Below are 27,440 nucleotides of genomic sequence, written 5' to 3'. Positions count from 1 at the left end.
GCATTGATGTGAGGTTGCTCCTCACAGAGCAAACTCCCTCTGTACTCTTTGAACAGGGGAGCAATGCTGTTTGTTTGGGGTTATCTAAAGACTATCTATTGGCGTTTGGCCTTTGCTTTAAAAATCAAAAAACCTCTACTTTTCATTCGTTTTGTTTGTTCTTAGCATAAAGCGGGAGCTCTTGGCAAAAGCTCCAGCAACGCCCAGAGCCTGGCATACAGCCCAAACCCAATAAATATGGAAAGACCAGATGATAAGAAGCTACCCTTGATGGCGCTGGCAGAGGAGTCCAGAGCAGCTAAGTAAGGCAGGGTCTGGACCTGCGCTCTTAGGTGGAAAAAAGAGTGAATGTTTCTGCTGTCGAGGGATGCAGCTAAGCACCTATGTGTGCAGGACCATGTCCATACACCCTGGGTATCGTCTTCCAGCTCGTATTCCCTCAGTGATTCACTGCAGTTGGATTGCGCTGTTCTGCACACAGGCTCTCGCAGAAAAGCAAGAGAAATGAAAATACAAACCTCCCCTATCGTCATTTTCTATTATTTCATCTCTCCTGTTCTTCGGCTTCTCTTCTTGATCTTTTTTTTTTTTTTTTTTATACAGAATAACCACAGCAGGAGTCAACAGGCAAGGAAATATACAGACAGAAAGGCCTGGAGTCTTTGCTGATGGGTCAAGCATCCTTGGGGTGGCCGACTGAGGTCTTAACATGCCAGTCCCTGGGGTTCTCAGGCTGAGCAACTGATCTTCAGAAACTTCACATTTTTCTCTCTTACCCGCTTACCCTTCAAAGGTGGAATTGTCCATCCACCTAAGCTACCCCTTCAGGGGCATTGACAATACTGTTACCCCTATGTACTTGTAGAAGTAATTTTTTAAAAATTTATTTCTTTCATACATGACAGTAATGGAATGCATCACATTCATAAGTATCCATTCACAGCACAGTTTTTCATAACTCTGTATATGAAGTATGTTCATGCCAAATCATGCCATTATACATGAGCTCTCTTATTGATTTTTTTTGCCTTACAATTCTTATTACACCATTTATTCTTATACCACCATTTATTGTATCTCTGTTTGTATATAAGGTATGTTGACATGAAACTCACATCTTCATACATGTACTTTGTATAATGATGGCTGTCTCCTTCCACCCACCACCTCCCTTCACTTAAAGTAGCCCAGGAAATGTGTGATGCAGGAGGGTGAAACACTTTTTCTCTAATGAGAAAACACCTAGTGCAATACCACTAAATCAAAATCTACCAAATAATTCCTCCTATCCATCCCATAAAATGGAACGATTCATGAATTAATTTCGTCATAGGATCATCCAACAAAGAAGCACTTAGAATGAACACAACCATTTTCTATAGGATATATAACCAAATTATATCCTAGAAGCAACTGCCTCATAACAGCAGCCATTGCCTGTTCGTTTCTGGCACAGCCTGGTGGTTCTAGCTTTACTGGCAGGCTAACCGGCCCCTAACAATCCCCATGGCCAAAGGAGTGGACCCCAGTCCAGCTGCTTTGTGCCAACTAATCATGGTCAGCCATCACTAATGTCCTAGCCAGATCTGTCTCACATTGTCTTGGTAATTCTTGAAAACAGTAACCTAGCCTAGAGAGCTTTAATTCCCTCTTAGAGCTCTGCCACCCCAGTGTCTTAATTCTCTTTGCTTTTTACCTGTTTTTATTCTTCCATCTCTGCTTATGACTCCTCCAGGTTCAACGCTGATGACGTAGATAGGCAAGTCCCATTCCCGATGCGACGCTCCCCCTGAAACGGTCATGCCGAGAGATTCACTGGGGTCTTTTCGAACATTTATCACCTTCTCATGACAGGTGGCTGCAGGATGGAAGGGCTGAGGGCACAGACAGAAAAAAAAGCATGGTGCATGTATTCACAAGTGGGTTGTCTTCATGCAAAAATGACCAAAGTTGCATACGTTATGAAAACTGAATCAATACGATGGCAGTCCTTGGGATCACAGAGAAAGACACATAAAAAGGACTGTCATTTTGCATCCCTCTACAGCAGGTACATTACCCCAAATTCTATAGGCGAACTCAGAGAGAGTTTCCATTTGAAAAGGCAGTAGTAAAAATGGGGGGACAGCCAGGTTGGAGATGAGGGGAGGAATCTGAGGTATACAAAGTGAACCATATCTCAAATTGGTCAAGCGAGTCACCCATTCCGGAGATGGTGAGTCAACATCTCAAAAACCCTCATCCTTGATGAATATCTGGAATGTTTTGTAAGTTGAAAAACAAGTGACCCTCGCTTCTCTCTTCCTCGGTGCTTACTGCACAGCCCTGTCTGCACTCAGCGAAGTTATGATTAACTGAGCATCGGCGGGGGGGGGGGGGGGGGGGGGTTGAACAGGATGAACCAAAGGAACACCACACAAATGAAATTTTAGTCAGAACTTAAAAAACTAAGACATCAAACAAGCCATTATGTCCACGTATGTCCATGTGTCCTGAATCTCCATTTGCTCTCCTAATCCGAGAGAGGTCCCAGGCAGTGATGGAAAACCCCAAGTCTCTCAAAAAATCCTTCACATAGCATTTCCGATCCTGGGGAGGGGAGGAGGAAAGTATGATGGAAATGATCTTTTTTTATTTTTCTTTTCTCCCCATTCTTCCTTCCATACTTTGAAGACCTTGCAATGTTCCTTAATGCTGAAAAACAATTTCTGATGAAATAGTTCAAGCAGATTAAAAATAATCATACTGCCCAATACTTGGTCAGCCAAGTATTCATCACTCAAACTAGGCAAAATAAATATATTTTAGAATATTTGCTCTGGATTTTTAAAGTAAAAATTTAGATGCTTAAAAAAACTGTCTGCAGAATAACATGCCAACCTACCACGCACCCTGCAACCCGAGGTGAAAACCGAATGTTCCGCATAGGGTTAAAGGGCCCGGGTTCCCCCGGTCACATGCCTTTTCCTCTCCCACAGAGGTCATTCTACGCCTATTATTCCTTGACTTTCCAATGGACCAAAAGCTTTTCTGTTCCATAAATCCTGGCTTGCCTCCTGTGGTATGTCTTTGAATCATTTATGCTCCTATTTTCAAAATGCCACAATGTTTCTTTTTTTTCCCCACACTGTTTCTTAAATGAAGAAAAAAAAAGAACTTGAGTCAGAACATAAAAAAATTAAACCATCAAACAAGCCATATGTGTCTTAGTTTTATATTAAATATGCCACTCTTTTTGTAAGGACATTTCAGAAGGCAGAGAGAACTACACAGTTTCCCAGAAGGTCAGCGTGGAAGTGTTTCCAGGAATTTAGACACAGGACAGAGGGTTGTAGCAAAGTGGGCAGACCCTCCTGGTCTTGCCATGACTCATGGCAGGTGGTGGGAGGCCTCCCTTCTAGTGGTTTAATGAATTAGAATGTCATATATTCTACTTAATATATTACATTCTTAATATTCTACTTAATATATATTAAGTAGAATATATTACATTCTAATTAATTAAACAAAAATTAAACAAAAAACTTTAGTTAATGAAGCCAATACACCAGTTTTTCCATTTATAAAAACTGTCAGTTTAATTTAAACACGTTTAGCAGTGTTTATTAGCAAGAAAACATCAGGAAGTTCTTATCTAGAAAATGTTTTAAAAGATTGTATTTGGTCTGTCTAGATTTCTTATTATAAACATGGAATTTAAGGATCTATGGGGCATAGCTGGCTGGAGATTGGGGAAGAGGATGTAATCATATAAACTCTGGAACAATATAAAGCAATCACACTCTTTAATTAAAATTTTGAATATTGTTTCTGCATACATTGCTCAAAAACTCAATTTATGGATATATGTGTGTATGTACATATTAAAATATACATGTATGAGTGTATGTATGTATATATGGAGAGGTTAAAGTGTGGCCTCTCATAGAAGCTACAGACAGCAGCACAAGTTGAGTTGAGTCACCTCACTTGAAGGGAGGCTGCAGAGTGGTGGCCTGAAAGATTCCACCCCCATATCCATTCTGCTTGATCCAGAATGTTTTAAGATTTTTTGGATTTTTCTAAGATAGGACATGTTCTCTGATTTGCTCCAATCCCCACCTCTCCCTAATGTTCCATTCCACGAGCTTCCAGTGTTTAAATCATCTTCCTGGGTCTGTTGTAAAACGTAAACATATTTAAAAGAGCAGAGGAATAATCATTCTTTATTTCCAGTCAGACTGGGAAGCTTAAGAACCAGAAACCAAGCAAACCTCTTGTTTCATTTCAAAGTAAATGGAAAACAGTCCTTACACGTAATGACTCTTGGTAAGAGCAAGACATGTATTTGGCTTAGACTAGAAATCAGGTCCCCACATGAGGTCTACTGTAAGAGCAGGTTTTAAAACTCTCCCGGCCCTTTCCTTGCTCCTGCTTGGATAGGAGACACCTGTTCTCTCACCAATCAGATGATGGGACTCTGGCCCTTAAGTTTTATTGGTGCTACAGTGTTTCTGTAAGTGACAAAGTCCAGAGGTGACACTTTGAAATAATAAAGTGAGCAGTTTTCCCAAGAAGCAGCTCCTTGCAGGAGCAGTGGACATGCCCGGGCTGGGCCTCACCTTGGGAGTGTTGCTCCTCTCTCCTGGGCCTGGGGACCAGTTGCCATTGCTGATCCAGCTGGCTTCCTGAAGGATGTCTGGGCTGTGCTGTCGAACCTGGCGGGACACAACGAGGTGGACGCGCCTTTCGCTGGCCTGGGCGGGAAGACACAGCTGTTAGCCGCTCGAAGAGCTCATGTGGACAGCATCTGCTCTTCTTCTCTGGCTCGGATGATGGGAGCTGGAGGTATTAGCTTTCTGCCCGCCGTGGTCTCAGTGTTTATTCCTACCAAAGCGCATATGCTGAAATCCTCACCAACAAGGTGATGGTATTACACTTGGGGACTTAAGGAATGAGATTAGTGCCATTATAAAAGAGGACTGAGGGAGTCTGCCTTTCCACCAAGTGAGGACACAGTACCTCAATCTTCAGAACGGTGAGGAATAACTTTCTGTTATTTTTAAGCCACCTGGTTTAGTGTACTTTGTTATAGCAGCCAAATGGACTAAGATGTTCCCTCTCTTCTCTTCCTTCCCAGGGCACATAACCCATATCTCTCAGGAACCAAGCCCTTGTTTAAAAAACTTTAAGCAGTATGAACCCTCGGCAATGAAATTATCTCCATGGTTGTCTAACACCGATCAGCCCAAATCTTTATGACTTTACATTCTTATATTAATAAATCTCTTCTCAGGGCTTTCTCGAACCTCAGGGGTCATCAACTGGGTTGCTGTAAATTAGATGGAACTTTTAAGATAAAATTGCTAAAGTATGTTGAATTGCAGTTAGTATGTTGAATGTCAGTATCACAATGGATGGTCATTCAGGTGAGTTAATTCATTTCATATAAATTTAGAAAATCCAATCAGGCATGGTAGTGCCCACTATAATACCAGTGACTCAGGAGGCTGAGGCAGGAAGGTCGCATGTTCAAGGCCAGTCTCAGCAACTTAACAAGGCTCTAAGCAACTTAAAAAGACCCTGTCTCAAAATAATAATAATAATAATAATAATAATAATAATAATAATAATGGCAGTGGTGCATACCTGTAATCCCAATGGCTCAGGAGACTGAGGCAGGAGGCTCATGAGTTCAAAGCCAGCCTCAGCAACTTAACGAGGCCCTAAGCAACTTAGTGAGACCCTGTTTCTAAATAAAACATAAAAAAGGGCTGGGCATGTGGCTCAGTGGTTAAGCATCCCTGGGTCCAATACCCAGTGGAAAGAAGAAAAGAGAGAGAGAGGAGAGGAGAGGAGAGAAAAGAAGAAAGGAAGGAAAGAAAAAAGAACCCTACTAAGAATGGGGTCCAAAAAAGTAAGTTTGAGTCCTCAGAGGGCTCTTCTTCACTGGGCCCAGCCATCTCCTGGCCTGCCTAGTCCTTGCTTCTGTGCCCTCCCTTGGTTTGCCTGCCTATCTTGCATTCCCTGGTGTTTCTCATCACATAGAGAGCCTGTGTCAGAAGAGAGCAAAAATAACAAGCCTAGGAAATAATCATGAAGATGCTGACATGCAGAACTATGGTATTAGCCAACTGTCGATCCTTGGAATAATAGCTGTGTCTCTTTCTTTGGCCTGTAAGCCTCTGTCATCCTAATAAGGTTATCTTTGGGAACTCTCTGAAGCAAAAATCACTGAAAGATAAGCAGCAGCAAACAGTCAGGTCCAAACTTCAGTCACTGAGCCTGAATCTGCTCTTATCTTCGGGGAAATCCACTGTGGCGCAAGCTCCTGGCAGCCGGTTTGTCTTCTAGGCCCACGAACCGTCCCAGGTTCATCTTGGACAAGGAGGAGGGCATGATCTAAGCACCTCATAAGAACTGAGAACACTGGAGACCTACACATGGGGTCGGCTTGCCAGGCAAAATGGATGTGGCCAAGGAGCAGCCTGCGAGAGCTATTCAATTCACATTTTTGAACACAAGATTTCTCACTGTGTTTTCAAAGGCTGGCTCTGGTATTAAGTTGTTGGCAGGAATAATGCTCCAATAAATAACTCTGGTATCAACTTACTTGGAAATAAATTCTCTGTGAGGCTGGATCTGTGGCTCTCACCAGCCACCTTGTAAATTGCTCACAGAGAGACTATTTGAGGCACTTTCTTTTGTAGTGTTTGAAGATAGAAGGTGGAAAATGGGCTAATGTGTGTGTCCTGGCTCTTACCTCTCAGGAGCAGCTGGATTAGGGTAGAGAAACAGCCTGGCTCCAGACTCTTTATTTCTCCCCCACTAGTGAGAATGTGATGTGGGTGTGAGAAGACGGGCCAGGAGCAGAACAGGGTGAAGGAGAATGCTTCTTTTTCTTTTTTTGGTACCAGGATTGAACTCAGGGGCGTTTAACCACTGAGCCACATCTCCAGCCCTTTTTAGTATTTTACTTAGAGACAGGGTCTCACTGAGCTTCTTAGGGCCTTGATAAATTGCTGAGGCTTTGAACTTGGGATCCTCCTGCCCCAGTCTCCTGAGCTGCTGGGGTTACAGGTGTGTGCCACCATGTCTGACAGGAGACTGATTCTTAATTTGATACCTATATAATACGTACCAGGAAGATGGGTACAGTGGACCTGTTATTTTAATGATAAATAATGGCTAGAGGGCCAGCGATGAGTTCAGGCAGAGAAAAAGTTGATAGATCATCTGCACATGGAGGTGTTCGCCTCTCACCTAGCCAAGGGCTTTGCTATTCGTGTGGAAAGGAAGACAGGAGACACGCTAGATGTACTTTTGGTGCTTTTTTCTTTTTATTGATGCTGAAATAAAATGCTAACTAAACTGTATCTAATTCATGTTGTTTCATTCATTGTCTTTCTTCTATTAGCTTTATAAACTCTCTTTCCTTCTTTAAAAAAAAAAACAAAACATTTCAAATTAAGAGTCACTCCCTTCCCCCAGCATGCTGCAGGGCATCTTTCTATGCAAACAACCTGAAAGGGAGACTCCAAATTGATAATGGGACCTCAGGATTGTATTGCTTAGAGTAGGAAGAACAGGGATACAGTTCTCTGTAGAGTGCAGTCTAGGTCCACAGGAGGCTCACCAATTGCACGGCTCCCTGATACAGGCAAGTGATGGCAGGGGTGGGACTTATAGTGCCTGCTGCCTGGAGAGCTGGTCTCTATTAATGTTCCATCCCTTAATATCAGAAGTTTTAATGATCATCTTTTAAAAAACCAAATTCATTCTGCATTCCCCAATGGCTTCTTTTCTAAAAATTTCAGGCTGAGGTCATCTGGCTCAACTGATTCTCAACATAGGCTTGTGGGGCTGGTTCTTTCTATCCTGAATGGCTGCCCCTTTTAGCTTCCCTCCCAGCAAATATTCAAGAACCATGCTCAGCTCATCCATCTGTGCACACGGAGCCCAGGGGGAGTGGGGGAGCACTGATTATATTTAATTAGAAAGTCACAGATATGCAAGAGATGTCAGACATCATCTAATCCAACATTTTCCCTCTAGCCCATCGTTCGATTTCCCTACAACCCCCTTGCCAATTGTGACCTAGCTCATGAGTCAATGCCCCCAATGACAGGAAGCTCACTGTGTGCCCATTTTAGACAGCACTAATTAGAAAATTTGCCTTTAGGTTAACCTTAAATTTGTCATTCTCTCCCTTGCCATTGGTTAGGCCCTACAGGATAACCCCAAATCAATTTCCAAGTGACAATCCTACTTTAAGATGGCTCTCATGGCTCTTTCTTAGTTTTTCTACTTTCCGGGTCAGTTCTTTCTACTTCCTGCAATATTTAATGTTTTCAAATCATCTCAAAAGTCTGGTGAACTCTGGACTCTAATTATAAAGTTGGGTGGAGGTGGGGTGTTTAGAACCGGGCCCAGAGGCTGAGTTCTACTTTGACCAGTATAGCAAGGATTTTGGCTAATGGGCCAGAATGACAGAGGACCTCGTTGATGGAACTCCCACCTTGCATAGAGGATTGTCTATATGTTTCATTGGACCAAGAACTCCATAGATTCCTGTCTGGATCATTATTGATTAATTAAAAGATAACAGACAGGACTGCACCACACAATACATTCTAGCAGCTCGGCCTACCTCTGAAACTGTGGATGGCCTTACATGACAATATAGACGACAACTGGAGGCATCAGACGCAAATGATAAGCTAGAACAACAACAGAGTTCAGTCACTCCTACTGACTGAATCACATACTACATACTACACAACAAGGATTGGAACAAGGTCCTGGCCCTTACCCTTCTCTCCAGGGAGCAAGAGAACTTCTGGGGTGGGAGGAATCCTTCCCATTGAGCAAAGAATTGGAAACTTCAGAAATATAACTCGAGAATAAGCTCATGGTACGTGGCAAGTTGATGTTCCCTATAAAATGAGCTTGGTGAAACCAAATCTGGTATGTGTGGATTTGTTTAGCATTGAAAATTTTAGCATCTAGCACAGGGCCTGGCACATTATAAAGGGAATTCATGAATGGCTACAGAGGTGGCATCTCTTTCAGTGAATGAAAAGCAATTAGAGTTTGGATGAGGAGAAAGGAAATTGAGGAGGTTTGAGGAAAAAGTGGGGAAAAGATTTTTGGATTTGGCCAGGGTAGCAAGAGAAAATTAGGATAGCAATTTGGTTTATTTTTTCCACTGTACCGTAGCTCACCCCCTATTCCCAGAAACACACATCTTTGAGGTATAAAGAAATTAATGATGATGATAATACAGATGGTGATTTAGGCAGGGTCATATGGATGTCAGTTCCAAACTCAAAATAAGCGTTTAGTTCCTGCGTTGCTGAATTTGCTGATTGTTGAGTCCATAGAGTGAACCTATTCCTTTGCCTTAAACACCGTTTCTCTTAAAGTGTCTAGAGGTTACTTGCAGGATCAACTCTGTTCCCTGGTTTAAAAAAAGAGAAAGTGCATGTGGCCAGTAGGCAGTGTTGCACACCTATAATCCCAGCTATGCAGGAGGCTGAGGCAGGAAGATCATAAGTTTGAAGTTAGCCTGGACAACTTAGGGAGAACTTGTCTCAAAATAAAAACAATTTTAAAAGGGTTATGGATGCAGCTCAGTGGTAGAGTGCCCCTGGGTTCAATCCCTAGTCTTGTAAAAAGCAAAACAAAAATATGCATGTGGAGGATGTGTGTATTGGAGAAAGGGTAGTGAAGTGTCCAGATTCCTTAACGTTCAGTGTATAGCTATGCCTAAGATTTGCATTTATAAAATTCTAGGTTGGAAAGCTGTACAGCTTACCAAGGCACAATTTCTCAAAAAACACATGGAATTTGGAACTGTATATAAAAATCATTTGGACCTTGAGAATTCAGCTAAAGGAGCTTTAAGAATCTATGTATAGTTTTGTCTATGTGTATTAAATTTACTATAGTACCATGGAAAGACAATTTTAGTAGGGATTGGATTCCATATTAGCTTGGCTGATATGTAGAAGTCACACACAGACCTATCAGGTCTTATTTCACTGGTGATTCTTACTGGCTCCACGGGACTTGAATGTTTAAATTACCGCAAAAGTTTTGCCTTTTCTTTTCTTTTTTTATTTCCAGGTATGTAGCAGAACTCATGGATTTAGAATAAACCTAGGTAATATGATAAGGTATTACTTGCCTTCTGGCTTTGTCTAAAGCCCTGTTGTATTCTTTTTAAAAGTCTGAAGTGCCTGGTTGTCAGTTTTTCTTTAATAAAATAACTTTCCATTTAAATATTAACTCTTCTGAAGAACAAAAGCACATGTCAGTATTCATGAAAACCCCTCGTTTTATCACCTCTACTAATGGTTAAGAATTTTTTTCAGTGTCTACATCAAGTCTGGGGTTGTCAAAAGACAAAAGCCACAAGAGGGATGCTCAAGTTTGAAATTCACAGTTACCTTCTTTCTTTATTAATTATATACATGAATTATATTTGCTTTCTAGATAAATATGTACACATGAATCTAGAATTGCCCAAGAAATGAAAGCATCTCAAAATAGGCATACCTCTCCGAATAAAAGACTCATGCAAACGGGGTGGATGCATGCTGACCTCCTAGGTGTGGGATGTTGAGACTTCTGTTCTTCCTTGTGTCTCAATGCTTTAGTCCATTATTTATTTGTTCTATTATTTTGGTATGACATCAAACAGTTTCCAAAACACTGTCTCTGATATACAGTTAGTCCCATGAGAGTGTTCAAAACACTTGAGAAATTAACAACAGTGAAAAATCAACTTGCACTCACGAAGTCAACTGCTCTGTGTTGGATGGTTCTGTCTCTTTAAGGTTTTTCTTCTCAGTGGGGCCTGACCATCTGTCTAACACTAGGGTCTGGTTAACCCAGGCTGCTGTTGAATAAGCTGAGGTCAGGGCTCAACATATGTAAAGCTGGTCAGATTTAAAACAGTTGTGGTCTCTCTGTAATAACTCTTCCCTGAAGTAATGCAGAAAAAAGCAGAATGTGGGGTACTGTGGGAGAGAACATGGTCAAGAGGACATGTTGTCTGGGAATTTCTCTGTAAGGCAAATGTGATTCATGGAGTAGACATACGAGGGCTGCAGAGCCAAGGAATGGGTGGAAATCTTTGTCTCAACCTTTGAAGGGCATTTAGTTTAATCCCCCCAGCCTGGTGTGTGTTACAAGTAACACATAAATAAAATCCATTCTTTAGAAACAGCAAGAGATTGCTTGGCTGAGTTTTTCTAGCATTCTGTTTTTTCTTCATTTCTTTTCCAACTAGCTTTGCCCTAGTTTTTTTTTTTTTTTTTTAAGAAAAGCTTTTCCTGCTTATAAAGCACATTGGCTTTGTTTAGTAAGCAAAAGAATCTTTTAGGAATTCCCACTGTTAGGCAAGATTTTATTTCATAAATTAACTTTCTCAGGGAATTTTTTTGCTCTTCTGTTATTAATCTACAAAAGTAGATTGCCACATGCAATCAAGATTTTTCCAAATAACATGAGTAAGAGCTTTTCCTTTGCCTATTGCGAAGTACAGTTGGCAACAGATCATGTTCAAAATGTGAGTTCCCTCAATTGACCTGCAGAGGGCGCTAACAATGTAACGTGAAAGAAACATTGATGATCTCCTAAAAGTTCTCCTTTTGGGAGAGAAAAAATAATGCTAAGAATGGAGTTCCTTGATGGGGAAAATAAAACAGACTCTTTTTTATGCACCAATATTTCTACATGGTCTATTTTGTGTTTTCACCTACTGGCTTATGCAGACTAGAGCCACACATCTCATGCTGACTTCTACTTGAGATCAAAGTCAAGGGCCGTTCCAAGGGCTATAAGGCCAGGAACTGGGTCAGTCTGGTTTGTCACTATATTGCACATCTCTGGGTACACAGAAGCTTCTCAAACAATAATGTGAACAAATCCAAGGAGAGATTATGTCTTGGGGACAAATAGCATGTAAAAGTAGATGCACTTCTTGTTCTCTGGCAAAATGGTTTAAAAACAAGTCCCTGTGAGGTGGAATTAATGTGTAAAATATATCTTACATAGATTTACAGATTCATAATTTGACTCCATTTTTCAAATTCAACAAAATTTTCAAACCTTAAGTAAATGCTTATTAGAGTGCCTGCTCTTGCCAGGCACTGGGCTAAGTGCTTGGGATATAATATTCCACCATATTATGCCACCCTAGACTGGCAGGTAATCATAAAACAGTTGGTAGGAAAGAAAAATAGATGAGATGACGGACTCTGTGACGGGCACTCTATTTTAAGTGAGATTGTCAGGGAAGGCTCTCTGAGAAGGAGAGACTTAAATGAGGTATGGGGGGAGTCTGATAGACATGAATCTTCTACAGAAGATTCTTCTAGGCAGAGGGACAGCAAGAACTTGGGCTCAGAGGTGGAAAACTTCTTGAAATATGTGCAGAGTGGGAAGAAGGCAATGTAGCTAAAAATGGTTAAACTAAGTGGAGAATACCAGAAATTCTCCCCTTTGCTTGAGAAATGAATCTGGAGAGAGAACGAAAGGCCAGAGTATGTCTGTGTCTGCCCACCATGCCAAGGTTTTGTAATTTTAACCTAATTATCTTGAGAAGGCCCAGAAGGCTGAGAGCAGGAGAGTGGCTTTGCAAAGAAGTCATTCTGCAATTGAGTGTGGAAGCAAGGAGGCTGGTTAAGAGGCTCTTGCAGTGGGCCAGCCTGGCTGATGGGGGCCACGGAGGTGGTGAGAAATGAACTGGGAGAGAAGGATGCTCAAGTATGTGAAGACTCCTTTTGGCCAAGTATCTGGGTAAATGGCACCATTTCTGGAGACTGGAAAGAAGAAAGGGGAGAAGGTTTGACCATGGGTGGAGTGTGGAGAAGTCAAGGGATCCGTTTTGGACATGAATTTTGAGATGCCTTAAACATTAACTTTATTTATTTATTTATGGGTACTGGAGATTGAACTCAGGGGCACTCAACCACTGAGCCACATCCCCAGCCCTATTTTATATTTTATTTAGAGACAGGGTCTCATTGAGTTGCTTAGCACCTTGCTTTTGCTGAGACTGACTTTGAACTAGTAATCCTCCTGCATCAGCCTCCCGAGCCACTGGGATTACAGGTGCATGCCACTGCCCCTGGCTAGACATTTACTTTAGATACCAAGTAGACATGTAGCTAAGTAAGTGTGATGGTCAGAGATGTTGGGGCCAGGTAATTTGAATTCTGGTGTAAACCCCGAGAGGATATGCCTCTGGTAACCCTGCTTTTTTCCTCTACCTCCTTCACAGGGTATGAGCTCAGGCCTTCTTGGGCAAATGAACACCCAGGGGGCTGAGCATTACCTTGGAACTGGGACTCCCACCAAGAGCCACTGCTCAGGGCCCAGGCACCAGGTGTGCTTCCTGCCCTCATGAGCAGAGGGAATAGGGCAAGTCCCTATGCACCCTCTGCCCCTGGCTGCCCAGGTTTCAACTGGCAAATATACAATGTACTGTTCAATTCTCCTTGAAGAAGAGGGATAAGCACACAAACAACTGTGATCAGAGTTGCTGTCCCCTGGAAGCAGTCCATGAGTAGGTGCCAAGGGGAGAGGGAAGCATGAGTGCTTGAGGGCAGCTCTGAGCCTTGCAGGGTTCAATTTCTGCTGACTGTCTATCTCTCTGAGGACAGATCTTTCTGGAAGATTCACATCACCTTCCTTCCTAGAGCCATCCAATGATATTCCATGGCTTTGGAGATATTCTTGGCCTTAGCCTGGCTCATAATACTCTCCATGGCCTGGCCCTTGCCTCCCACTTCTTCCTTGTGTATTTGCTGCTACTTTGAACCCACTATGCTTCAGGTATTAGCCATTACCCTGATGGGACAGAGGGAAATGTTCTTCTGTGTTGTATCTCATTAGAATGATTCTCGCTGCTTATCCACCTAGAGAACTTCTGCTCATTCCTGAAAGCTCCAGTTCAAGACTTTCTTCTGCCACAAAGAGTTCCTAGGTAGGCCTATCTCAGCAAAGGTCTCTCCTGCATCTGCACCAGCTGGACTTTAGTTCTCCATTGCAGAACTATCACACCATATGACAGTTGTGAAGACAAAGTCCACCCTGTCAGAGAGTGGGCTCCTTGGGGAGAGCAACACCTGCCTGTTCTCTGCACCTAACCCAGGGCCAGGTTAGCAGTGGAAACTTAATACATGTTTGATAAGTGAAAGGAATGAATGGGTTAGAACACAAGAGCTCAGAAGAATATCGGTCCCTTTAAGAATAAAGCTGTCAGCTCAGGCAACATTACTGAGATACCCAACTATCTGAAGGAATCTTCAGAAAATTCAAATGAGAAAAGTTAATCACAAAAGCTTATATATTGTATGATATATATAAAAAATTTAAAATTCAAAATTACAGAAATGGAGAACAGATGAGCAGTTGCCAAGGGTGAGGAGGAGGCGGGGTAGGAGGGAGGCAGATGTGGCTATAAAAGGATCACTTTCATAAGGATCTTTGTGGGGATGGAAATATTCTGCATCTTGATATGTCAGTGTCAACAGCCTGGTTGTGATACTGTACCAGGGTTTTGCAAGATATTAACACTGTTGAAAAGAGAAATGTGGATAAGGGATTCCTCTGTGTTGTCTTTTACAACAACCCAGAATTATTGTTTTTTTATTAATCCAGAGTTATCTCAAAATAAAAAGTTTAATTACAAAAAAGAAAAGGAAGAAAATTCCATGGTGATCCAACCACAGTCAATAAGATGCACACTCATGTAAATGAAATCACACGGATCAGAAAAATGTATTAGTGCACTGTCAGGCTATTCTTAACTCTTTCTTGAGGGAGTTAATACAATAGGCTGTCTTGGAGGTTTCCAGATGTATGGGAATGACTCCTAGGTCTGCATCTAACACACTGGGTACAAAGATGACTTGACCCTGCTAACCTTCAGTGACTTTAACCTTGTGAGGTTGCAACACACAGCCGCATGTGTTCAGTTGCATCTGGAACAATGCACAGGGAATGCACTAGATCCCAAGGCACATCAGTTGCTTGCATACGGTTCTTACCTGGGCAGAAACTTTGGCAACCCTGGCCCTTCCACTTAGACTGCCTGAAGGGAGGCACGTGCTCCGCTCAAGCTGGGGGATTCTGACTGTGACCCACCTGAATCAGATGAGCCGCACTCTCTGGGCTGCCATATCGGAGGTCATGTCCATTGATGGCCAGCACGCGGTCGTTCTCCTCCAGCTGGCCGTGTCGGTCCGCCACGCCCCCATCCAGCACATTGAAGATGAACACCCCAGGTTCGTCCACTTTGCGCACCAGTTTTATTCCCAGCTGCTCCTCGGGGGTGCTTTTGTTGAGAATCACATGGAAACTGTCATCCCGAGGTCCGTAGGAGTCCAACACCTGTCCATTGCTCCTGCTTCGGAACTTCTGCTCTCGCAGCACGGTGAGCCGCAGGACCTGGCAGGGCTGTCGCAGGAGGCGCAGAGCGTAGTTGTGGGGGACGTTGCTGATGTCCATTCCGTTGACCTGGGGGAATAGAGCATCTGTAGTCAACCACCCCTGCCATCACCCGTCCTCAGAGGCCCAGGCTCACCTGTGCAGGGCCCTGGGTGAGATCCCGAAACAGTAAAGAAGTTAAAGATCCAGGACCTCGGAAGACCAGGGGTGCTGCTCCCTTAGAGACTTCCCAGGCTCTCCCCTTATTCTGTACAAACATCCCGGTTTTCCCGTGGTACCTTTCAGGCCTCTGTGAATGGGCACCCTTTATCTGCAAACTTGTCTTCACATAGGCTGCCCATTTATTTACAGAGTTCCAACCTTCATTTCTGTTGCCTGCCAAACTTATTTTTTAGCTGGTAGGAGGGGAGGGAAGAAAGAAAAAGTAGGAAAAGACAAAAGAAAAAAAATCTTCCCATCCAGCTCTGTCAAATGATTACATAACTAAACACTTATTCTTTTTTATGATTTTTTTCATGCATGCTAAGCACATGCTCTGCCATTGAACTCTATGCCAGCCCCAAACGATAACATTAATGGCCGTTCAAACCAAGCTGAGTTGACATTTTCTTTTCAAAATTCTTCAATTGGATTATTCTCCCTGGGTCACCCATACTGGAACTTCTTTTTCCCATTTCTCTCTCTCTCTCTCTCTCTCTCTCTCTCTCTCTCTCTCTCTCTCTGTGTGTGAGAGAGAGAGAGAGAGAGAAAGAGAGAATATATAAATCTGAACGTGTGCACGTGTGCATATGCGTGATTATTGTTACAAGTGATAGTGCATGTGTGTGTGAGAGACTGTGCATATGTGCATGAGGGTGTATGTATAAGTGTGTGACGGACAAGTGTCTAAGTGGTGTGCATGAGTCTGTTTCCAGGTATGCTAGTGTGGTAGTGAAAGTGATAGTGTGTGTGTAGGTATTAAGGTGCTCATCTTGTCTGTGTTTCCTTCCAGCAAAAAGGTGGAGAGAAGTCCTTATACAATTTCAAACACACCAACGTGAAAGGAAGTTTCTGGGCTCCCTTATTGAAAGGCTAGCTCACCTCACCTACTTAAGCTTGGCCCTCCCATTTGTGCCTCTCATAACAGCATGCAGGGCTGTTGCTGCAGCAGGCTTTCTGGTTTTAATTACGCCAGCTACACAGGTCCTGCCTGGGGGCTGCAGCCCCGAGCGTTAGGCACCTCTCTGGAAGAAAACAATTCAGAGGAGCCCTGCACTCGGTTCTTGAGGAGGGGGCCCATGAAGGAGCCACAGCCTTCTTGAATTTCTCGAGTTTGGTAAGATTTCTTGTACTTGCAGCCAATTGTTAGAGGCGCCCTGGAATGAGCTTCGGAAAAACCTTCCTGAGAGACAGTCACCCATTCTCTGCTATGGCTCCAGAGAAGAGCAGGGGCTCCCCATGCAAACACAGGCCACCTTTGTCCAAGCACAGGTGAGCAGAGTAGAGGGCCTGCTTTCCCCATTACACCCAGGCCAAGAGGTCAGGGTTGCCTGCAAAGAGTGCTGGCAGCCCTTTTGCCTGCAAGTGCCAGCTGAAGACCACAAGAATCAACATGTTTTCTTGTGCAACCCTCCCAGGCAGCAGAGTTTCCATGGTTGGGGAGGAAGCCATGCAGAGCACTGCAGATTGCACGGCTGACAGCCCCCTGAGGTTGATTCCCACCTCAGAGGCCAGTGGGAATGTCAGCATTGCTGCAATAACTGCTTTAGATTATTTCTCCTCTTCTTCCAATTAGTTTGCCAAACAAACAGCTCACAGTGTGACAAGAGCTTGTCCCTTAGCAACCTAGAAGGGGAGGGATGCACCCGTTATCTGAGTATCAGGAAATATATGAGCAGGGAGGGATCCCTCGTCACTTCTGGCACACGTTTGACTTCTGTCTGATAAACAGCTCTTATTTTATCCTGTCTCCTGAAAAGTCCTCCTTGAAGTCCCTCTCCTCACCCAAGTCTTGGCGGACAGCATGCCCAAGACAACTCACTCCTCCATGTGTCTCCCCTGCAATGTCTCTGAGTTGGTAAAAATAGCCGAGGGATTGTTTTTATTTTCATGGAGAACCATTAAACCATAGGAAATTTACTTTAGAAGAATAAATATCTGGATGTGATTAGATAAAACACAAAATGTTCCATTAATCTGCTCTAAAAATAATTTAAGAAAATATATGTTCCAGTTTTATGTTACTTAAATGCTGAAGGAGAAGGAGGGGGGGGGAAAGAGAGGTAGAGAAGGGGAAAGAAGATTAAAAAGTAGCAGGGAGAAGAAAGAGAGGAGAGAAGGAAATACAGAAACAGAAATATTTATAAACTGGAAGGGGAAAGAGTGAGAATGAAAGACTTTCTCAATTATGATAAATCTCATATGAAGAGTCATATGACAACTATGGAAAATGAATGTCCACATTTATTTTGCTATTTTCTCCTCATCCATTCAACCAACCATCCATCCACCCATCTACCCACCCACCTGTCCATCCATCCATCCAACCATCCATCCACCCACCCATCTGTCTGGCCATCCATCCACCAACCTACCCATCCGTCCATTCAACCGTCCATCCACATCCATCCATCATCTGCTTTGAAGGGTTTTTATAGGAAGGGCCTTGTCACAGACCACAGCCACAGTCTCTACCTTGAGGATGATGTCTCCTGGCAACAGCCGGCCATCTCTAGCAATCACTCCATCACGATAAATGTGTTGGATAATGATATGGACCAGTGGAGTTTCGCTGCCTCCCACAAGCCTGATGGAGAGGCTTTCGTTGGGATCCACTCGATTGATTTTGATGCTGGTAATTTCACCATCTGGAATCAGGTGATACAGCCTTGGAAAGACTGAAATGGGCAAAGATAGTATTTATTTAAGACAACCACCCAGTGGCATTTCCAACCGCTTTTCTTGCCAAATTAAACTGTTCATTGTTTCTCGAGTGTATTTTCTACTTATGCTCCCTTGGTGCCAGGGTGAGTTGCTCTGCTGGAATTCTTTTCATCCTGGGCCTAAAACCAACTTTTCCTACAAGGCTGCATGAAATGATCCCTTCCAATTACACTCTACCCTGATCCCTTTTTCCCTTGCTCTCTCTAAACATGCCATTTCCTATAAGCCTTTCTCTCTATTTCTTATGGCATTCAACCTTCTATTACGGATATTCATGCCCCTTTCTTATATTGCCCACTTGATAGTAAAATCCTTGAGGGCCTGATTTCTGGCTTCTCCATGGTTCTGTGTACAGATCTCTACATGCAAGAGTCTTCTGCTGATATTTACTGGGTGAACAGGAATGGATGATCGAATGAAGGAACATCTTTTACGGAATGGACTGCAGCGTCAGCACCTGCTGATTTAAGGACAAAAATAAAACAAACCTGCTCTTCTGCCTTCTTTGATCATTTTAAGGATTCTTTCCTCTCAAGACCCTGCTTTTTAGGGTTGGGGGAAATCATCAGCCCTCTCTTTCAGATGCGACTTTCAATAGTTAAAGTCACAAGAGCTGTTTCATAAGTAAGAAGAGTCCAAGGCTTAGCTTCTGGAGGTTCGTCCCTGATCTGCCTCAATCACTGGATTCAGAGCTAAGGAGATTTAATGATTATGTAGGCTGGTGTTTCCAAACTCAATTTTTTTTTTTTTTTTTTTTTAGCTGAAGAATCTGATTTCCCCATGAAACCTTTCATAGTTCCCTCTTTCCTCCCCCTTCCCATCCTGCTATGACCAGGTAAAGAGAAGCATCTAAGATGGTGGCTGTAGGGCCTTTTCTGCTCCTTAGCTTGTTCCAGCAGAAAGGGGAAATGAACCAACTAGCTGGGGGCTGCAGAGTCAGGTGACCCTCAGGGCCAGGTCTGAACCTGGTGCCCCTGCTGACTGCTGACTGCCTCCATCAGGCTTCCTGGAACCAGGTATTCACAGCCAGGTAAGAAGCCACAGGGACTTGTCCTAAGGAACCATAACCCAGCAGGGGCACACTTTTCCATTTCAGCTTGAATTGAAGTGTATGGAGGAGAAACCGTTAAGTGATGGGACCCAGCCACCAGGTCAGGCGGGAAGAGTGGCTCCCCTGAGTAGCCTGAGACTGAAGTTAGGGTGCAGAGGGACGAGCTTCTGCCTCCTGCAGCTGCTCACAGCTGTCTTTACCCTGAGAATCTCCTTTAATGTTGTCATCTGGAAACTGGAACACTGCAGGCCTGATTCTAGATAATCCATTTTTTGTGACTATTTTCAAAATCTACGATTTCAGTCCATTTTTCCTAATAAACCCAACTCTCCAGGAACCATACATTAAAAAAAATCACAGTTATTTCTAAGTGTTACAGAGCATGGTTAACAAGGTAATTTAGTGGCCAGAGCAAGCCTGAGACATTGTAAATGTGTGCCCTTAAACTCTGCTCAGATTTAATTTAATGGAAATGACTGGCTTTGCTATAAAGCAGCCAGTAGCTGTCTTAATCTGTCGGTTCTGGTGCTAACAGTTCTTGGGTGTTTGAGTTCAATCAGTGTTTCAGCTACTCTGATTCCATTAGGTGGGCTACACCACAGCAACTGTCAGGACATGTCTAGGAACAAGGGAAAGGCGAGTTCTTAAAAAGTATTTTGAGTAAAGAAAGATTTGGAAATAATCATCAAAGCTGCGGATCCTCCCTCCCTCTGTCCCCTCCCTTGCTACCTCATTCCCAACAGAGTTACAAAAACCATACTCCCAAACCTAAACCGCTCAAGGACATCTGCTTTCATAGTCTGAAAGGACAGACCCAGTCACACTCGTAAATGACGTTAATTAGAGCCACACCAGCGAGACCCTAGTGACTCCAAAGCATTAAAGTCATTTCTGAACTGTCAAACTTGCATTAGTCTGGAAAGAAAAGAATTTATTCAAAATTGCACGCTCCCCAGAGGACCAAAGTATTTGACAATTATTATTGTTTACAGTGAGTTCATTGTACGGTGGCACTGAGCTAAGCAATTTGAATGGGTATTTTGAGGTTTCATAATAATAGCAGTAGGGTGAGGAAAAGAGGTAAAGTACGTACAAGACCGTAAGAGGCTCACAGTAGTTAGAGCGCACGCGCACAAATACACACACGCACACACACACACACACACACACAGAAACAGAAACAGAGACACAGGGAGAGAACACACACAGGGTAAGAGGCAGTCATAAGTAAGTAAGAAAGAAGGGGCTTAATGTGCCTCCTCGAGAACCTTCTGAGGGCATAATGAATATGGTGATTTAGGCTCCACCTTTCAACCTCCAAGAATGAAGGGCAGAATAACTTGGTGGTTATCGGAGTAGTTTCTGGAGCCAGAGAATCTGAGCTAAAATCGTAGTTCTACCATTTCTTTTTTTCACCTGGGTGACTCTGGCTTAGTTGCCTAATCTCTCTGTGACTCAGTTTCCTCATCTATAAAATGGGAATGGTAACCCTCATTCCTTAGCATTGTTGATGGCTCAGAACTCTACCTGGAACACAGAAAGAACTCATCTTTTATTTAAAAAGCTATTATTATTACTACTCAAAACTTCTAAAATGAAATGAGAAGAAATGGGTAAGACGGTATTTCTTCAGCTCCCTTTAAACTGCTGAAACCACATAGGATCTACTATCCACCTAATGACTTTCTTAGCATGGATTCTAGAGCTGTATTCAAAGTTCAGCAAGATAAGCTGGAACAAGCTACGTAACATCTCTGTGCCTCAGTTGCCTTCACCTGTAAAACAGGGATAATAATAGTGACTTCTTCATTGTGTGGAGGACTGAGGAGACGCACACAAAACACTCAGAACCACACCTTGTACAGAGTTTAATGAGAACAAATTAATACGTCATTTATTTTGTGCCAGCACTATTTTAAATGCTTTCCATTTATTAGCTATGATTATCATTCTTCGTATGCATTAAGCTAGCTCCTTTTTGTTTGCTTTTTTAAGAATTTCACCTTTATTTTATTCATTTGTTTTTATGTGATGCTGAGAATCGAACCCAGTGCCTCACCCGTGCTAGGCAAGTGCTCTACCACTGAGCGACAGCCCCAGCCCTCAACCAGCTTCTAAAGGCAAGGGATCTGACACTTTCCCCTCATTTGTAAAAAAGGACAGCATTCATTTCTGACTTCAGTTACTTGCAAGAGAAGGATATTGATCAAGGCAAAAAGTATTTTATAACCTTGGGAAGAGAAGGTGGGTGGTGGCCAAGTTGTCCTCACCCTGATTTACCCTGGGAGCCTAGCCCAGGTCCACCCTCCTGGGGGGCTTCACTTACCTTCAGGGGCAGTGGGATTTTCAGGATGTTCCCTGCCCTGGTCAGTTTGATTGGCAACTGCACTCCCACTCTTTGTCCTCCGAAGAACACTCAAAGCTCGGTTAATTTTTTTAAAAGATCTACTTCGGATAGTGGATCGCTCAAAGGGCCGTGCTGAGGAAAAGCGAGGTGATAGAACCAGTAGTTAATAGAAATCATCTTTCATGGACACATCTGATAAAATACATGAAAACCTGAACAGGAGTGACCTCTAGGTAGTAGGATTTCCTCTAGGTAGAATCTGCTTACCTCTGCTTTCTAAATTTCCTACAGTGAAATACATGTGGCTTGTTTTAAAATCAGCTTTCCCCCTTGGGAGAAAGTGAATGTAACAGCACTTTTCTGGAGCAGGCAGGGAAAGCCCTGGCACTGGGGGAGTGATAAATCATCTGGTCTCCCTTCACCCCCTTTCACCACGTCAGAGTACACAGTTCTAATGACCTGAGGTACTCCTGGTTTCATTTCACTTTGGAGAATTGGACTCAGGGTGGCTGCCAAAACTACCAGAACCATTTCCCTTACAAAAACAATTCCAGAATTTTCCACAGTGAGTATTCCATAGAGGGCAATCCCAAGAAAGGCCAAGAGCCCATTCCCCAACACCCACCCATTTGACTCACCCCTAGTTCGGTTGCTCCGGCCAGAGTCCAAGGGACTGTTGGCTGGCTGACCATCCTCGGCCGTTGACACGTAGGCAGGGTTGTCTAGGCCAGGCTCGTCCATCATTAAGGAGATGGTGGCAGCCGCAGAGACCTCTGGGGAGAGCGCCGTCGCTGTGAGGCTGGCGCAGCCATCTGGGCAGCCATCTTGCGAGCGCCTCTTCCTGTCTTTGGTCAGGCCATAGTGGGAGGCACCTTTACAGCTGAGACAGGACCAGTGGGGAGGTCAGAAAAGGGTCCCCCCTGCAGCCATTATTCATTCAGGCCTCTTCAAACACATAGGCCGGCCCTATGCCCCCTTCCCTTTTCACACGTAGGTACTCAATATACCAACATTGCCACCAAATGGATTAACAACCTGAGAAAACAATTAAAGGGTTCTTATTGTATTCTCCTAATGCAGCCTCTACCCCAGTTGCTGGACTACAAACCTATGAACATTCTGGTGTCTACGTGACTAGGGTTGGAGGATGGTGATCTTTACCTGTTTGGACTTTGGTAATTTCTTCTTGCTGGTATCTATTTTGACCATGAAAGCTCTTAGTCATACTCTCACTCCTTTCTTTTGGGTTTTGCTCCCACAGTATTGAACATTAAATACAAAGCTCCTCCCAGAATCCATATTTAACTGTCCATGGAAACCAAAGCACCATTGCCACAAAGCCACAGGAGTTTCCTCAGTATCACTATTCTCCAGGGGCAGGCTTGGTGGCTTCCATTTCTGCCTCTGGGCTGGTCTCCAAGGACCTCCCTTATTGCTCAGAGAGGCCAGGACCAGGGATGTTATATACTGGAAAATGTCATTCATGATCACATTTTCTAACATTAGGAGAATAAAATAGCTTTTATTTTATTTTATTTTTTTTTAACAAAAACATATTTGTTTCTATCCATCCATTTATGTAAACCTATTTGTTTCACCATCCATTTAAGTAAAAAATCAAACAAACTAACTGTGTAAGACCAGTCATTGATGTAATAGGGAGAATTAGAAAGAGAGGATGATACCTAAGGCTTGGGAGTCCAAGGTTTGAGCTGATCTAGGCCCCTATTTTGCCATGATTGCATTTCTGTTGTCACTGGGCGAGTCATTTCAACTCACAGGCAAGGTTCTGGTTGGGAAATGATGATGATTTAACTATCTCATTGCACTGTGGTGAGGGTAGGCAGCTCCCATAGTTGTAAAAACAGAAATCATTCCCATGAGTTCCTTTAAGAAGTGGCCATTGGCATGTATTAGACATGCTAATTAGAAGTTATTCTGATCAATTAATTATAAAAAACTCTATTTGATTGAGCTATTTAAAAAAGACCTTTGTGATCCTGTGGGAAATGATGCTTCATTGGAAGAAAAATCTTGAAAAGGAACAGAATCCAATGTTGGTCTACAGTCAATCTGCATGCATGATGTCTACTACCCTTATAACCATAGAACTGGCAGGATAGAAGGCCCTATTGTCTGGATCAGAATCCTTGCCCTTAAATTTACTGAACTGAGGGATGTGGGGCAATTTTTTGTTAACCTGGTTAAAAAATCTACACTTACTTCTTGGCATAAAGTTTTGTTGATACTGTCTTATTAAGAGTTTACCTTGCTAGATACACAGTTGTAGAATTGTAGACCTTTCCATTATTTAGCTATTTTTAAATGCTCATTTTTTTTCATATTGTAACAAGTGTGATTAATGCGGGTACGTGTTTGTTGCCAAGGAGCAGTCACGACATGGATGTTATTGCCTGAGAGTGGCCAGAAAGACACAATCACAGGTGTCTCTCTTGTCATTTCTGCTGTGTTGGCCTCACTCTTGGCACTACAACCCTGAGTTTAACTGCCACTTAAGTGTCTTAGAAAAGCTTACATTATGAATCAGCACTGAAATGAAAAGCTACCGTACATATAGAAAGTCTCAGAAACAGAGCAGAGGGGTATACGTTGGATATTGATGAAGCAAATATTCATCCTTAGTAGCTCTGAAATCCCACATTTTCTTGCAAAGGAATAAGTAAATGCTTTATTTGCTTAGAAAGACACCTCCAAGGAGATGAAAGGTGATGTTACATTTTGTTACTTAGATCTTCAAAAAGGATCAACTATGTCATATCAAGCAACACAACACAGGGAAGGAGAAGTTGCCAATTCTGCCTCAAAGGATTTCAAAACACAAGAGTCTGCTGTGAACAATCCAGTCACCATGGGAACAAACATCTTTAAAGATGTTTCAAGATCTTTTAACCAGTGGAACTTCTAAAATTTATTTTTCTTTCAAGCACTTTCAGTATGATGTTTCTTAGAATTAGCAGCATCTTAGCTTTGATGAAACATGATTTTAAATCTTAATAGAAAGGAACTAGGATTATACAACCGTGTACCCTCATCTTCTAGAAGAAGAGAAAGGCTGGGACAAGGCCCAGTTCATACTGCTTATACCGCCCACCTTGGAAGAGTTCAAGCTCCTGCTAGAGTCAGTGAGATTTTATCATACCGACCAGCTACTTTGGCTTGAAAATATTCTGCTTAAAAATAGCAAAGTGGTTGATATGGGAAATTCAAAAACTGGAAGAAACATTGTGTGATGGAAAAAATAGAAGCCAGTGTGCATTTGAGCAGCTCCCAAGTCATAAATACATGAGTGGAACACTTCTATGCAGGCCAGCAATATTTGGTCAGCAAGGCACAGGAAGGAAGTTCCTAGACTGCTTAGTGGGTCTGGAAACAGCCTTTATTTTTGGGGGGCAACAGTTGCCCTTGACCATATGCCCTGCCAGAGCAGGAAATTAATTTTCCAATTGCACAAAAGGTTGGCAAAGGCACAAGCAAGCTTTTCTTGGGGGAGGACATGGCATATCCCAGTAAAAGAAAGTGGCATCTTATTCTGTTTCCTGATCACTGAAGATGGGTGAAGCATTCCTAAAAGTTCGGAATCCCCAAGACTATGCCATTAAAGCAGCACTGCTATTTCAAATTCCTGGGGTTCCAGGAAAGGCAAACTTCATGCAATGAGTAAGGACCTTCCCTTTGGCCCCGGGTCACAGCTGTTCTTACGACTGGGGAGGATGCAGAATTTAGAGTGAAACAGACTCATAAGCTTTGTTTGAAAACAAAAAATAATCTTGTTTAAGTAACTCATCCTTGTGCAATGTTAGCTTGCTCCAACCTCTTGGCTAAGCTGGAATCTAAGAGTGATGGATGGAGGGAGCAGCTTTGTACTTACTAATTATCTCTTTTGTGGTGACTAATACTGGGGCCTCTTGATTTACAAGCATACAAGAGGGAAGGAGAGAGGAAGAGCTGATTACCGTTGGCCAGTTCAGGAACATACTGTGAGCCCTGGGTTGTGTTCAAAGCCAGCAGGATTTATGCTCTCTTTCGGTTATCCTGAGCTTGCTAAGTGCTCTCAGGTGGTGATGGCTCTGAACTTGAAGGATGAACACAAGGAACACAGAAAACCACTTTCCAACGGAACCACAAACTTTGGATGTCTGACCGTCCATTAAAACAAGCAATTCGGAACACTGGTTGTCTTGGTGATAATGGAGTAGGGGGGGGCCTGCGCTCCTTTATCAAAGCAAGCAGAGGCAAATCTGGATGAATGCTAACCCTAGCTATGCTGCGATTTTTGTTTCTTTTGTGGGGAGAAAACAAACCCCTTTCCTACAAATTTCCTTGGTCTGTGAATTCACTGTTAAAAGTGAGTTGTAGATGAAGCAGGACAGATTCCAGACACAACTCACAGAGGTCCTGAAGAGTGTCCTCCTAAGAGTTGGGCCAACCGGGCAGCAGTAGCCAGTTTATAGGGAATGGCAACTTGCTACGGTGAACTTACCCTCTTATGACAGGAGAGCAAAAGTTGTCCACAAGAAAGTGACCTTCAATACCTTCATCATCGTTGTCAGGGAAACTATCTCACCTCCCCTCAATCTAACTTTTATTCTTTCTTTCTCATTTCATTTTTATACCAGATAAACAACCAGTTTGCTCCTCTCTTGGAGTTCATTAATCACCCACTCTGACCTTCCTTTAAACCTGGGCTTGCAAACTCTTGTGCTTTGAGGACAGGAGGGAGGAGGGACTGGGTGGGGACCATGGTGAAGACTGCTGTTGGGAGTAGGACTCAGTGGCTACTACAGAGCTTTGCTGATTGTAGCCTTATGAAGGCCAGCCCCGTGCTGTTGAGCAAGCAATTTGCATGCCAAGAATCATTTTTTAAAAACGTGAAATCTCTTGATTTTTAAATGTTGGCCACAAATTCAAAAATTTTAAAAAACACTGTGTGGTCCAAACAAAACACCTATGTAGGAGAGCTCTATCTCAAGAGGTGGCACATTCCAATCTTTGGTGATAAGAAAAAATGGCCAGGTGGGTAGGTTGGGTTTTTTTCTCTTTTCGTGCCTCAGGCAGCAACACTGCCCTCCTCCTCCTCTGCCCCCAATCTCCCTCTCTTCCCCCATGTAAGGTTTGTGGGTGAGATGTGTGTGTGCCTGCGCAGGCGTGTGTGCATGCAGAGGTGAGATGGCCCCCAGGGGCGGCATCCCTTTCGTGACCTGCCCCACCCCCATTTCCAATCCATTTGGAGAAAGAGGCTGAAGTCTCAACTGCTTCACTCCTGAGAGAACGCACAGCTTGCCGGAAGCTGATATTGAACTGTAAAGGGAGACATTCACCCCTTGTGGATGTGCATGTTCTTTCTCTCAGGCAAAGGGAACCAGGATTAGGACACTCTGGAGAGAAGCCGGTTTCCCTGCCAAGAGCCGAGTGTGAGGCTCTTGCTATTCCATAGAACAGGATGAATGATTCTGATGGAAGATGGTGCTGGGAGAGAGAAGTGGCTCCATGTTCTTGGGAAGGCAACTGGGAAACAGGCTATGGGAGCCTCAGGGACTCACAGGGCTGGGGCTCAGAGAAGGTCTCCATCAGGTGCTGCTGACCCCAGAGACTGAGGGTGGGCCTTAGTGTGCTCAGCCCCCAACTCCTTCTCCACTGCCTTTGCCCTAGTCCTCCTGC

At 43.3% G+C, this 27,440-nt stretch overlaps 1 protein-coding gene across 2 annotated transcripts in view; it reads right to left on the bottom strand.

Annotated features, from left to right (window-relative positions):
* Positions 1 to 27,440, bottom strand: part of Lnx1 (ligand of numb-protein X 1) — a 166,319-nt gene that overhangs the window by 15,585 nt on the left and 123,294 nt on the right. For both annotated transcript variants that reach the window (XM_077803569.1, XM_026385427.2), the window contains 6 exons: positions 22,400 to 22,641; positions 21,741 to 21,893; positions 18,115 to 18,317; positions 15,139 to 15,510; positions 4,602 to 4,736; positions 1,697 to 1,874 (listed from right to left, as the gene is read on the bottom strand). In XM_077803569.1, the coding sequence (XP_077659695.1) occupies positions 1,697 to 1,874; positions 4,602 to 4,736; positions 15,139 to 15,510; positions 18,115 to 18,317; positions 21,741 to 21,893; positions 22,400 to 22,641 (1,283 nt within the window). The remainder of the gene's footprint in view (positions 1 to 1,696; positions 1,875 to 4,601; positions 4,737 to 15,138; positions 15,511 to 18,114; positions 18,318 to 21,740; positions 21,894 to 22,399; positions 22,642 to 27,440) is intronic.

This window comes from Urocitellus parryii, chromosome 10 (genome assembly GCF_045843805.1).
Source record: "Urocitellus parryii isolate mUroPar1 chromosome 10, mUroPar1.hap1, whole genome shotgun sequence".
In the NCBI taxonomy this organism is placed as follows: Eukaryota; Metazoa; Chordata; class Mammalia; order Rodentia; family Sciuridae; genus Urocitellus; species Urocitellus parryii.
Note: the sequence above shows the minus strand (reverse complement) of the source record. Positions and strands in the feature narration are given on the sequence as shown.